Source organism: Oreochromis aureus, linkage group 9 (genome assembly GCF_013358895.1).
Source record: "Oreochromis aureus strain Israel breed Guangdong linkage group 9, ZZ_aureus, whole genome shotgun sequence".
NCBI classification, from domain to species: Eukaryota; Metazoa; Chordata; class Actinopteri; order Cichliformes; family Cichlidae; genus Oreochromis; species Oreochromis aureus.
This window is the reverse complement of record NC_052950.1, coordinates 32,187,312-32,201,904: the sequence shown is the minus strand read 5'-3', so window position 1 is coordinate 32,201,904 and position 14,593 is coordinate 32,187,312. Positions and strand designations below refer to the sequence as shown.

At 42.5% G+C, this 14,593-nt stretch overlaps 1 protein-coding gene across 2 annotated transcripts in view; it reads left to right on the top strand.

Moving 5' to 3' along the window:
- Nucleotides 1-14,593, top strand: part of LOC116320870 (disco-interacting protein 2 homolog C-like) — a 76,297-nt gene that overhangs the window by 56,403 nt on the left and 5,301 nt on the right. For both annotated transcript variants that reach the window (XM_039617685.1, XM_039617684.1), the window contains 9 exons: nt 1,500-1,609; nt 1,982-2,112; nt 3,619-3,787; nt 7,623-7,793; nt 9,092-9,153; nt 9,239-9,296; nt 13,579-13,653; nt 13,901-14,075; nt 14,157-14,280. In XM_039617685.1, coding sequence (XP_039473619.1) covers nt 1,500-1,609; nt 1,982-2,112; nt 3,619-3,787; nt 7,623-7,793; nt 9,092-9,153; nt 9,239-9,296; nt 13,579-13,653; nt 13,901-14,075; nt 14,157-14,280 — 1,075 coding nt within the window. The remainder of the gene's footprint in view (nt 1-1,499; nt 1,610-1,981; nt 2,113-3,618; nt 3,788-7,622; nt 7,794-9,091; nt 9,154-9,238; nt 9,297-13,578; nt 13,654-13,900; nt 14,076-14,156; nt 14,281-14,593) is intronic.

Genomic DNA, 14,593 nt, shown 5'->3' with positions numbered 1-14,593 from the left:
ATGAAATCCTCTGCTGTGATGAAACCTGCCTTTACAGCTCCATCACTCTGTGATTTATCCAAAAATAAAAACTTGCTGTAGCTGCAAGTCTGTTATCAGTTTATTGAATTGATGCGTGTGGAAGTGTCTTTTCCACACCCCTCAGTCCACATCTCTGCTAGTGTTTTGTCTGCTGTCAGCATGGGTCTGAATCTAATTAATTGAATTACAATTCTTGCTTCAATTATTATTAAAACAAAAAATAATTGTGTTTCTTTGTGTGTGTTATAAATCAAGGACACTCTTTCCTTTGTTTTTGCCCTTTAAGAAAAATCTCCGAATCGCTCTACTGAGCCAGGATGACTAAAAGCAAAGAATAAGATCTAGATCACCCTTTAAATAGAACAACTGGAACACTTGATGTTTTCTTCAGTGAACCCACTAAAGAAATCGGTTATCTGCACTTGCTGTGGTGTTGGGATCACTTAGGGTTCACTTTCGTGTGACAGTTGGCTACCTGCTTCAGCTCCCTGTCCTTCGTCCCGTGGCTCCCATCCAAATCTCCGGCTCCTTAAACTCACCACAGAGAGCCAAACATGTCACAGTCTCTGCAGTCTGGAGGTGCGACTGTCTGTTAATGCGCGGACAGACCGGACAGGCTACATCTAGGCAGGTCAAAATTTCAAGACAGATGCGGACCAGATTAAAATGTGAGAACCTTGAGTTTAGTGCACGCTGTAGTTTTTCTCCCCATAATCATACCACCAACAAATCTCCAGCTAGTCAGAAACTGGTCGGATGAGAATGTGAACTGTGCATGGATGATCATTCAAACAAGATTATTTAAATATGAAGTTTATAGGTTTGGGAAATCTATCAGAGGGACCAACATATTCCCTGTGACTGCAAAACAGAGATGCTTACCAAAAGGTGGAGGACTTACATATTCAGATGAATACACACGTCTGCTCTTCTCACACACATACACCCTAATGCTTTTTTTACTCTCATCTCCGTGTGGCTGTTGTGTTTTTTCAGCAGAGTACAGATACAGATTTAGAACACTTGTGAGGATATCTGGGATCGGGTGAAAATAAACAACGGTGTGTGAGTGCCACTGATTATAAAAGAACATCTCACCCAGCGTAACGCCGATACTCAGTGATGTATTTTATTGGATGGGGGAGGAGGAAAGGGATCTATCAGGCTGCAGTTGTACACACAGAGCTTGTTAGCACTGTCTGTTGTTGGTTCTATCTTCCCTTGGGATTTGTTGACAGTGAGAGAAATACAGAGTATCACCATGCTTGTGCTTTAAAGCGCTCTCTTTTTATATGGAAAGTGAGACATCAGTCATGTTGCTGTGATTCTGCTGCAGCAGAATATTTGAGGCCCTTTTCTCTCTGGGTTCAGCTGGAGGTCAGTGTTTGAAATGAGCCAAACTCAACAGACTGTCCTCTTGAGTGCACTGAAATAAATATATGTGTGTGTGTGTGTTTGTGTGTGTGTGCATGCTGCAGATGACCTGCCAAAGAAGAAGCCTCCAGCTCTCTATAAGCCCACCAACCCGGACGGCCTGGCCTATCTGGACTTCAGCGTGTCGACGACCGGCATGCTGGCCGGAGTTCAGGTCAGCTCAGCCCTAATCCTCACCAAACCTCTGTCGCCTGGTCCCACTCCCCTCCTCTTCCTCCTCCTCCTCCTCTAGTCATTACTTTTCTTACTCCAGAGGGAAATTCAGCCATCAGAGCAGCAGCAAAATGAGTAGAAAGCAGAATGAAAGCACATTTGGCTCACAGTCGAAGGGCTTAGTCCCCACACACAAACCGCTTCTTCCATCTAAGATGTCGCTCGCTTTTCAAAGATTAATTTACTGGGCGAAAAATGTGAAATGTTTTACTTTAAATTTAGATTAATTGTGAACCTTCCTATCTTGTTCCTTGTTTGTCTTTTTGTGTGTTTCGTGTGTCTCTCTCCCTCCCCTCTCTTCTCTCTGCTCCAGATGTCCCATAATGCAGTTGCAGCCTTCTGTCGGTCAGTGAAGCTGCAGTGTGAGCTGTACCCGTCCAGAGAAGTTGCCATCTGTCTGGATCCCTACTGCGGCCTCGGCTTCGTCCTCTGGTGTCTCTGCAGGTTGGTGCAGCTCCTAAATGCATCTCCACCCACTTACAAACCATTAAATATGCATTTTGCACTCTTGAAGGGTCCTCCAGTCATTTCATTTTGCACTTTTTTATGTTAAAGAATGGATGGTCCAAATCAAAGCAGCACAGATATGAACTTGTACTGTATGTAGCTGCAGTAGCTTAGTATCCCACTTAAGACAATGCGTGCTATTCAATCAGATTCAACGTAGCTCATCAAGCAGCTCAGAGCAGATAAGGAGGACAGGAAGAATTTTCAGTCCCTATACAAGCTAAGCACTGAAACGCTCCCGCCATGATCTGGAGGATGGAACAAAACTCTGTCCGAGGTGCAAAATCAAAGACACACCCACTTTATTCCCAAAGTAACTCCCAGAGTTTCCAGAAAAGTAAATAAAAGCAGATGTTTTGCCAATCATTTAAACCCTACATGTATTTTAAGGATTCATACTCTTATTTACATATAAATATGTAGTCATATATGTTCATTTTGAAGTGCTTTACATCTGTGTTTCATGACCTCATCTTTCTTTGTTTTTTTCATTTCATAATGTGTGCAGTGGGTTTCAAACCTGAGCTGCAGGAAGGGTAATTTAGCACCATGACTACTGCAGCACGCTGCTAAAAACAGGCTTGCATGTTGTTATTTTGAACACCTTAAGTTGAACAATGCTTAAAAACTGCTTCACTAAATGGATTTATCCCTGTAACACACAGGCTGCCTTTTCTTGCTGATAACTGCAGATTGGAGCTGCCCCCCTTCATCTTTTACTCTTGCATTATATAGCATGAACCTGTGGATGCAGTAACACGTTGTGCTTACTTACAACACTCAGTGGCAATTTAAGAAATTCATAAATAAATACAACTTCGTTGTGTTGTGTTACACTTTAAGTCTTTATTGATGTATTTTCAGTAAAAAGGGGGAAGATTAGCTTTTGAACATGGAAGGTTTGGTTATACTCATCCCTACCTCACCCTCTTAAAATACAAGAACAGTGATTTGTACTTAATGATAATAATAATAAGTAATATTAATGTTTAAAGGTCTCCGCCTGAAACTCGACAGTCTTTAAAACGTTAAATCTTGGCTCCGGCCTGCAGGTCTGCTTACTTTCAAATCTTGGTCTCATAAATTCTCAACTCGTCTGGGGCCGATATCTGCTGCTAAATGTCTTCTGAATAAAACAAATCATCCTCGGCATGAGGATTTCATGTCGTCCTCGCTGACAGTAACTCACATTTACATCAGATTGTTACACGACCCTGTGGTGCTGGTTGGCCGGTTTCTCGGGACAATAAATCATAATCTTAGTAAGTGTGACCGGTTATAGAGTGAGTAAAAGTACATAACCAGGTCATCAACACTCATCAGTCTTCTGATGTTGTTAGTGCTTGTAAACATGTCGTCCATTTTTAAATTTGTCTTATTGTTCTGAGTCGGCACATGCAGATACCCGACACACACACTGAAAAGCCTTTGTGTTGTCTGCAGCGTGTATTCTGGCCACCAGTCCATCCTGATCCCGCCGGTGGAGCTGGAGTCCAACCCAGCACTGTGGCTGCTGGCCGTCAGCCAGCTGAGGGTGCGAGACACCTTCTGCTCCTACAGCGTCATGGAGCTCTGCACTAAAGGACTCGGCCTGCAGACCGAGGCGCTCAAGGTCAGCACGACAGTGAGACGAGCAACGTGTCGGTTTCAAGTTCTGTCTGTTTACATATTTAAGACCATTTTCAAACATGGGAGTTTTTCCAGGAGGCTGCAGATACAGAAAAGCGAGCTGCAAGCAGTAGAAACAAGCTGGTGGGCCATGAAAAATAAGAACTCAGAATAACAACTTGATAATAGAAATCCCTGATATAAAATATCAATATAAAAAATGAACTTTTTGTTCTGATCACATTTGCACCTTCTCATAAACATAATGTATCCAGCCTCCAGTTTGCTTTTCTCACATAAATCATCTATGCTCGGTTGCTCCTGTGATAAACTAGGACAGAGTCTGATGGCTGTGCAGCCTGGTAAAGGCCATTGATTGAAAAAAATATTCCATGGACATGTTTTACTACATCCAGTGTGCAAACATTACCTCATTAGATGCAGTATCGTCCAACGCTTTTATTACTTTGTGTGCAAAAGAGAAGTTCTGTCATGGCCTGGTTTTTTGTTGGAATTGCTGCTGGATAGATTAGAGTTCGAGCTTCTTGCTTCAAGTGTTTGAAGTGTTCATTTCTGTGTGACGAGCTTCAGTTTCCAGCCTGTGTTTTGGTTCTTGTCTTAGTTTCCATCAGTGGTAGTTCAAGTTCCTTCAGTGTTTCCCTGCTTGTTTTTCCCTCTCTCTCATCTTTATGCCCCTGTCCTCATGTTTGCTGTGTGTCTTCTTGTTTCCATATTTACTATGTTTTCCTTTGGATTGTTTCCTCTACTCGTACTTGGTAGGTGGGAGTATTCATGTCTGTATCACTTTCCTTTGGTTACTTCCTTTACTTTTTACTTTTGTTTTCTTTCACGTCCTGTGTTAGTTTTGGTTCCTGTCTCCCTCTGGATGTCCCGATTGTCCTGTTACCCTCGTGTTAGTCATTCCCTAATCAGCCCTCTCTGTGTATAAATAGTCCTGTCTTCCCCTTAAGCCTCGATTATACCCTGCTGCAGACACAGACAGCTGGAGACACGACAGTCGTGTAGTCGTTCCTGTTATACTTCTTTAATATTCACCTGCTGGACACGTGCAGGTGGTGCATTGTAGTGTAGTCTCTGTAACAGTATCTGCTATGCTCCATACATTTATTTATTTATTTGTTCATTTACTTTCTGATCTCTATTATTTTGGTCTCTGGTAAGAGCCATATTAAAGGCACACCTGTTGTTGATGTTAGCACCCTTTTTTCTGTATTTGGATCCTCACCCTTACAATCCATGCACCCTGACTTAAGAACAATGGACAGCACTCCACTTGTACACATCACACAGTGAAAGAAAAAGCCAAACTCACTGTACATGTTTCATGCAGCTTGCCTGCCTTGTGCAGAGTGCTGCAGGCACTGTGAAGTAGAGTGACTGTACTCCGAGCCTGCAGGTGGATCTGCTGGGAGGAGTCAAAAATAAGAAATGAACAGTAAGAAAACACAGCTTGCTTGATTTTAACAGGAACCATGAAAATAGAAATATGACCGTCAGTATATACTGAGCTTCCCTAAACAAATCACATTTGTTTTTAGTACTCGTGGCTTGTAGCTAGACAGGTTCAAACCTCTAAGCTGGCCTTTCTGTGTGGAGTTGAATGTGCTGCGTGGGTTCCCTCTGGCTACTCCAGCTTCCTCCCACAGTTCAAAGACATACATGTTAGGTTAATTGGTGAGTCTATACTGGCCAGAGGTGCGAACACAGAGTAGTTAAAGCGCCTTAGAGAAGAGAATAAAGTGCTGTGTGAAAAGGTGAGTGTGGGTTGGAGCGTAAATTGCTTTGAGTGGTCAGAGAACTCAAAATGCACTAAATAAATGAAACTAGTTGATTCAAATATGAAAGAAGTTGGTCTCTCCCCTCGATCCCCTACAGTTCAAAGCCTGCTCTGTAAAACATGGCTTCAAATTAGAGCTGGGCGATATAAGATTTTTTCATATTACGATGTTTTTTTCATTTCAGGCGATAACGATATATATCACGATATAAGCCAAATAACTATATTTGTAAGATTTAAATGTGCCGTTGCTCACAAGTAAAATGTGAAATAATTAGCAGCTTGTTTTAATTAAAATATTTATTTCCCATAATAAGTTCAACAGGTTAGATGTACTTAGGGAACATGAGACTTTTTCAGATAAATAAAGGCAAATATTGCAAACTACACAAAAGGCAGCCGCTAAAGCGTTTAAGTTCCAAAATAGAACAAACAAAACAGACTAAATTGTCAATTCCACTTAGAAACAAAATATTCATTCTAAAAATAAATCTTAGGTCGTTTTACAGAAGAACAGACAAAATTGACTAACTTTTGTCAATATCAAATAAACTGAGAACTAAAAGGAAATTCTCAATCTCTCCTTGTTGTATAGCTTAGCTTTTCAAACAGTTTTAACAGTTACTTTAGTCTGACAAAAGCCGAATGACGAATCAGCGCTTTCAGTCAGAGATTGAGCATGCACCGCTTTATTGTATTTCCAGACTTGCTTTCGGCACAATTTACAGTGCGCGCTACTCTGTTGTTTGTCAGACTTGAAATAGCCGAAATACCTTCACACTACGGAACTTTGGCATTGGAACCATCATAGGTTTTTTCTTCGGTAACCTTCGCTCACGCTCTCGGTTGATTTTTCTCTAGTCGGCAAACTCCTTTCCTTCATTACCCGGGCTGCACGGCTGCAAAAACAAATACACATGTGCGCCTTGGCACTTGTGCTGTACGTAACAAGTCACGTGACGTGACGCTGCGGCTGTGATTGGTTCGGCTCTGCGCTACTTAATTTGGATTGGCTGTTCTTTTTTTATTTTTTAAGAGGACAAGAGAGATGAGGCCTATCGCAATAGTTTAATTTTTCTATCGAGAAAAAGTTATTTCGCAATACATATCGTTATCATTCTATCGCCCAGCTCTACTTCAAATAGATATATATGTTTTTCTGCTGGTCCATAAAGATGTCAGGACCGTGTTTTTCCCAAAGTTAGACTCAGTCGGTGGGAACATGTACAAATGTGTTATCTTGCAAAAGAAGGCACACCAACCAAGTTTCTCTAGTTGCTGCTCTGTTTATCAGCCTCTGTGAGCTTGTTGTGGCAGCACGTAAACAAGCTCTCCACCTGCTGCGAGTACTGGTTAAAGTGGACCTCGACGTTTCAGCAAATCTCCAGAGCAGAACTGTCGCCTTGTGTTCTCAAAGATGGTTGAGTTAGAGCCTGTGTGAATGTGGTCACAGTGGCTAAACCTTCAAAATAAGACCATGAAACACTAAAATGACACAGCAGATAAACCCACAGCCTCCATGTGAGTGAGCAGACAGCAGCTGAACCAAGCCTGACACTGCCTAACTCACCTCCCTCACCCTCTCCTCTGCTCAGCGGTAACAAACTCTGTCTCCATCTGCTCAGCCTGAGGACACATCTGAAAGCTGGAGTTACAGACACAGACGCCTCTGATTGGTCACGGATAGAAGCCACAGAGTTAATTTTAGTGACTATCTGTCTTTAAGTTTCCATGGAGACTGAGCGTTAAACGCTGAGAGGAAAGTAGAAACAAAGCACTTTTTTCTTGTCTCCTTTACAGCTACAGATGAAGCAAACTTTATACTTTTGTACTTTTTTATTTTTAGTCACAGTTTTTTTTTAATGCAACACCTACACAAGAAGGGATTTGAGTGTGTTATTATTCTGGTGAACTAAGTACATTAAAGAGGCAGAAAGTCAAAAGAAAAACTTTATATTTGAAAGGGTTTTTTTCTCATTCCAGTAGTCCACAGCTGTACTCTCTGGGATTAGATGTGATTTTCCTTTCGTCTCTTTCGCAGGCTCGGGGTCTGGATCTGTCTCGGGTTCGAGCCTGTGTGGTGGTGGCAGAGGAGAGGCCCAGGATGGCGCTCACACACTCTTTCTCTAAGCTCTTCAAAGACCTCGGTCTTCACCCGCGCTCTGTCAGCACAGCCTTCGGCTGCAGAGTCAACCTGGCCATCTGCCTGCAGGTAAAAAGCAAACCAGCTGCTCCTGCAGACTGTAGTGTACATGCGGTTATCACAAAAACTTGTGACTTGAGTTCAGATGGAGCTTTGCACTCAACGGTTTTATCCTCCGAAATATTCTGCAGCTTAAATTCTTTGAATTTTTATCAGTGGGTTAGGGATGTTCCTGCTCACTGATTTCTAGTCCCTAAGGAGGAAAACTTGGACAAATTTAAACTTTGTCTAAAGAAATACTTGAAACTGTTAATCAGATGGTTTGACAATAAAAATCATATTTTATAAGCTACTGAAAGCTGTTACATTGCAGATACGCAGTGTCAGGTTAGATTACCAACTGCACCGAGGAAGAGCAATGCTAACACAAGTGGCCGTATTTCTGATTCACATGGAAATCGTGCACATTTATTATTATAAGTCGGTCTGTCTTAAGGTGGAGCCGAGATTTATCCAGACAGCAGTTAATGGATATCAATTTTAGGACTTCCTCCTACGTGCACTGGTTATTGCTTATCAGGAGATCTTCAGACAGACTACCTTATAGTAAGTAATCATAAAACAAAAGCCCAATCATGAAAAACTTACTTTGTGAAAGTCGCCAGGAAGTCGTCCAAACTAGCGCTCCCATCATCATTGTTTGGGAGCTTTTGTCATCATATCCTTGCATGTGAAAGCAAAATTAAATTGAAAACTTGTAATCATAAATCAGTATATTTAACCCAGTTAGTGACCTAATCTTCCTCATCTTTGTGGTTTCCTTTTGAAATTTCCTGGATTTGCTTCCTCTGTATATTCACATAAAGGAATCTGTTTGTACCTCCTTTCCTGTGCCTTCCCCTCCCTCCTCTTGTCTCGGCACCGAACCCTTTGTTTTGGCACCACAGTGGCTCATGTGTAGTGCTGTTGTCTGACCCAGTAGGGTCCTGGTTTTAAGCCCAGGTCAGGGCTGGGCTCTTCTGTGTGGACTTCCACAGGTTTCCTGCCTCCTTCAACTATTAATAAAAACAGAATGAGTTAATTCTCCTGCCACTCTGCCTTTCACAAAAGAACTGGCATACAGTTTGACTTGGTCCAAAGGGAGCCACCGGCTCCTCCTCATATGAGGATTACTTACATGTAGAGAGCAAATATCCCTACAATATCCCTTCGTCTTAGCTTCTTTGACCAGAAAGAGGTTTTTTTTTTGCTAGTTCTCTCTCATTTAAGTTGTTCACTCACTGTACAGTTAGTTCATCACTCCGGTGAAACGCTGTTTGAGATTTTGGCAAACTAAATCTTTCTGATTACTTGTTCTGTGGCTGCAGGGCACTTCAGGGCCAGACCCCACTACTGTGTACGTAGACATGAGAGCGCTGCGTCACGACAGGTACGGTAACCTGTCAGTAAGTCCCGTCAGCCGTCTTCCCCTCGCTTTACTGTAAAAAGTTTTGACAATAACATTTTTGTTCCAGGGTTCGATTAGTGGAGAGAGGTTCTCCTCACAGTCTCCCCTTGATGGAGTCTGGCAAGGTGAGTGCATTAATATTTATACATTAAAATTTGCATGTGGTTTCAAATCAAATCAAAGCATCCAATCAGCATAGTGCTAAAAAATACAAGAGGTTTCATTAAACCCCACAAAGTTCAAGTTCCACGTGAGAGGCGATTCATGAAATTTTAGGTGAAACATGAGCCAACACTGAGCAGCTGACAGCAAATTACCAAAGACACGCTGGGATGAAGATGTAAATTGAGTGGCAGCACGTTCCAGGACTATTTTCTGCTTTTCACTGCATGTCCTCCCACATTCAGTGAGTCAAAACAGACAGCAGGTTTGAGTCGATGACGAGCCTTCAAATGTTCATCCTCCCTTTCTGTCGGTGGGCACGTGGGAGGAGAGAGACGACTATTAGATAGCTGTCAAACATGCGTGCTTGTCCATTAGTGCAACTGCAGAACTGCCCGACCCGAAAAGTTTTACAAGGTTTAGATTAGGATTCATGTGGATGTGAGGAGAAAGACTTAAACGTACCCTAGAAAAACCTGTAACGTATCAGACCATTTTTATTAGCGATGTCTGAGCCTTTCCCAAACCTCTGCTTTTATCAGACTATCGAAAGATTTCTTTGTGGAGGCCTCTGGGTGAATTTTACGCCAAAATCTAACAGATGCTTTGCTTACACTCAGTGCCTCTCAGTTCCTGTCCTCTTCGAGCTTAGAGTTAGAACTTTGCCACTTCTACAGCCTTCAGAGTGGCCACAAGACTGACTCAATAAAGTCTAAAACAGGCAATTATAAAAACGTGTCACCCATCATAGAGTTGAAGTAGCCACAGAGACCAAACCCCCTTTTTTGTAGCAGGCTGTACACATGAGATTAGAGTTTAAGTAACTTTTTGAGCCAGTCTTAAAAATTACAGTTCCTCTAACGCCCACTTTGGAGGAACTGCAATTTTTTTAACTTCCATGTTCATTTTTCAGTCTCTAGAAACTCTTACTTAGCTCCTCCTGCATCAACAAAGTTGCTGTTCGGTCACTTATCAAGTGTAGCAGGAAATAAAAAGGGTGTCTTGTAACGATGGCTTTATTATTGAAATACAAAAGTTTTGACTCTCGCATGTGTTACCATGACAACGTTTACCATTTATTTTCTCTATATAGGAAACTATTTACTTCTTGATGTACAAATAACTGTGACAAAAAAGCAAAAAAAAAGACATTGCACCTACTCATGTGCACCTGGCAGATGGCAAAGGAAGAAAAATTCATAACCTTCGGTAAACGGCTCGCCCACATTTAGTAGCTGCAGACCAGTGAAACCAGGTTATTTTTAGAGTACATTTAAAAAACAGCAAATGCTGTACAGCGTGTTATTTGAAGAGTTTTTCTTTGCATGTATCAGTGAAAGGACAGCTGCCGAGCAGGCTTTTTGCCTTTTGCTGCGGCAGAAATATGAAACTCACACTAGGATGTTAAGTGAGCTTTAAACTGAGTGATTTCCAAAGCTGTAATTAGAAGAAACATCAGTGGTATAAATATTTAGCAGACTAATAAAATTAGCCTTGGTTAATGTCAGTTTATGTGGTGAAAAAAGCTCAACACGCCACGTCATGTGTCAGATCATCGTGAACTTTGCAGAGCCAGTGAGGGTTGAGTGTTTGGGACAATGCCATAACATTTCTAATAAAAAAGGCAGAGGGCACCTCACTTTAAACAGAAACCTATGAAACCGTGCTCATTTTCACTTATTTACTGTTGCTTATTATTTGGATTCAGTGTTTTATGGTACTGCATTATTTCTCTTTACATCTGTTTATGGCTTGGCACAATTGGAGTTGTCAAGATGGGGTCATTAACATCAATTACTGACTCCAGACTACAGCTTGTGACACCATGCTCCTCTCTAACACTGACTTCTGCTTCTGCCCCTGAAAAAAAATCAGTGGGTGACAGTAGCATAGATTGTATGTTGTGTAGCCTTGGCCATTCATTAATGAGCATTTCTGAGGTTATTTCTTCGTGTGACATGCCTGACCCTACGGCGGTACAGAAAACCAAGAAAACCCAACAGGCAGATGAGCAAGCACTTTGGCAACAGTGGGAACGAAGAACTCTCTTTTAACAGGAAGAAACCTCCGGCAACCAGGCTCAGGGAGGAGCAGTCATTTGCTGCGACTGGTTGGGGATGAGGAGAGGAAGACACATTGTGCAAAACACATGTTGTGGAAGAGAGACAACTCGAAACTGGAAATCTTTTTATAACCAGACGAGTTGCCCACTGGTGGCCATTGGAAAGGTTACAAAGCTGTTGCCTGTGCCCTCTGGAAAAAGGTTACCCTTACTCATATGTAGGACAGAGCAGGAAATATCCAGCCTCAGATGTGTTCTGAGTACTGGAAATACTCTGGTTTAGGGGAGAGAGATGCCTGGGATAAACCTGCAGAGGGCAGGACACATGACACCTGATAGTCCTCTGAACAGTAAATTCAAAGGACTATCATTTTTTCTCATATGGGCTCAGTCAGACTTAACACAAACTTTGAAACTGTTGGAATAAAGGCTTTAATTTCAGATCTGTCAGGTATTTGTGATTTCAGATAGAGAAGCATTTGATATTTTCTAGAAGAGTTCAAGGCTGCAGTGTCTGCGTAAAAGTGAATTTAAAGCAATTGAAGTGACCTTGATGCTTTTAAAGGAATGAAATGAAAGTGGCGCTCTGGCACTGAGCTCCTCACTAAGGTTTTTGGTCCATGCCGCCACCTTCTCACTCTCTGGCTTCTTTACTCCAGCTCTGTCTGCCTGATAAAGACATGAACCTCCCTAAAAAGCTTTTAAAACTGGTTTCGCATTGAAGGTCTAGTGATACATTACTGAATACAGAGCTGTCATACAGCAACTCAGATCTGCAGAGGTACTGATGGCTGAGCAGCACTTACTTCAGTTTCATTGCTGAGCTCTGAGCAGCTAAGCGAGACCAGCAGGAGGACTGACAGCAGTGCAAAATGTCTAAATATTAAGAGACAGCATGTCTGATTGACATGTTGAAGCTCTGAAACTAATACTTGAAAACATACAGAGTCCAGTGTTAAGATGTTGATGTTAAATTAAAGCTGCCAGAAAAGCATTTCGGTTGAGACAGATAGAACCGGCAGAAGATTCTAGATTTCTGTTATTTCCAGAAATACTCCTGTATATTTGTGGTTTGTCTCCTCTGGGAGAGCTGCAGCGAGGGCTCTGTGGAGAACAGAGAGAGATGTGGGATGGAGGTGGGTTCCACAGCAGCTCGCAGATGCACAGTAACTGTTCGTAGGCTCAAGCAGTTTAAAAAAAAGGCTCCCCGAATTATACTTTACCATTGGAAGAAGAGTGTTAGCTGACAAAACAACTGCTGTGGGCTAGCAGTGAGGTCAGCTAACACCATGATCAGTCTGTGAAAACCTTTAGTTTCTTTATTCATTCGGGATATCTCAAGACCAGAACCTCGGAAACCAGCAGTTGATACAGAAAGACTTCTTGGTGAAAGACGTTAGCCAGCGGTTTCTGAGTCTGTCTTCATTTGGATCAAAAGTTGTGAATTTGAACATTTTTCATGAGTTTCTAACCAGGACGCCTCCTAGACCTAAAATTTACAAATGAAGAGTAGCGACTTTGTGGCCACTTACTTAAGTGTGACATTGACACAACGCTTTGAAGCTAACATAGTCTTCGAATGCCTTTCAGCTCTTAGATTTAACAAACTTGGTTTGATGTTTGAAAGCTCGCTGAAGCTCGTGCCTTTAGCACATGAAGTTTCCCAAACTCTCCACTGTCCCGATCTGTCCTGAAAGCAAACTGATGGATCTTTTCTTGGAGCTCGACGAGTCGTTCACGTCTTCTTCCCCCACGCTGACACACAAAGAGAGGACGTCATGATTCAGGGCTGGTCATCGATCGGCACACTGTTGTTTTTGACTCACTGCATGTGGGAGGAGGAGAGAAAACTAATGATTGCTTTCCACTCAGTCCATCACTTTTATCGCTTCATTGACACGATGTTTGCTGTGTACGTGCAAAAACATCAGAGGACCTCTGCTCGGTAAACATAATAAACGGCGGTTATTTGAAGTGCAGTCACATCCGTTCATAAGGTTGTTTTATGTATTTTATGTCCGAGCAGCTTTAACAGGCGATGGTGTGAACCGACAGTGAAATTTAAAGTGTTTTTAACATAAACAGCTGCTTCTATTTGTGCGGCTGTATTCCTGCATGAGTCAGAGTGAAGCAGGAAGCAGGGAGATTGTTTTTATTCTTTATTTTTATATTTTATTTTTCAGATCCTGCCCGGAGTTCGTATCATCATCGCCAATCCGGAGACCAAGGGACCGCTTGGAGACTCGCATCTCGGAGAGGTCGGCAGACACGACCCGTTTCTTTCTTTTCTAAATGTCTTCTTTTTGTTCTTCCTATTCTTTCTTTGTTTTTGGCATTTTTTGGGCAAAATTGTTGAGCTCCTAACTCAACCTAAGAATTTATGAGCAAGAGTCCTGTGATGTATTCCATTGCTAGGCATTCAAAGTGTGATTGGTTGATAATCCGATAATTAGAGACCAAAGAGTAAACTCAACACAGCTAATCATACATTTTCCTGGTATGCAGATCTGGGTTCACAGCGCTCATAACGGCAGCGGTTACTACAGCGGTTACGGCGAGGAGGTTCTTCAGTCCGACCACTTCAACTCCAGACTCAGCTTCGGAGACACTCAGACCGTTTGGGCCAGGACGGGCTACCTGGGCTTCCTCCGTCGCACCGAGCTCACGGACGCCAACGGAGGTTGTTTGTCTCGCTGTGTGCTACGCGTCATCGCTCTCGTCGCACCGTGACTAACTGTGTGTCTTTGTGTCTGCTGAACAGAGCGACATGATGCTCTGTTCGTGGTGGGAGCTCTGGAGGAGGCCATGGAGCTGAGAGGGATGAGGTACCATCCCATCGACATCGAGACCTCCGTCATCCGCGCACACAAGAGCATCGTGGAGTGGTACGTGTAACAACAGCAGCAAAGTCTTTGAAGGATATTAAACCACCACAAATAGCAACAGAGGACGATAGTTCACTGAGACAAGCAGTAAATAAATGTCAGTGATTCACACAGTGCCCAGTCGGTACAGCTAAACCAAACTCTGCAGACACATCTGGGAGTGAAGGTGCAGGACAGTGTGCATTTTAATGTAACAGGTAGAGCAGAGATGGGAAACAATCATCAACAAATCCGTATTCAAGAGTTTAGTCCTCAACAATCACCAGAGCATCACTGAACAATAGCAGCTCAGTTGTGAGGAATTCCTTTCTAC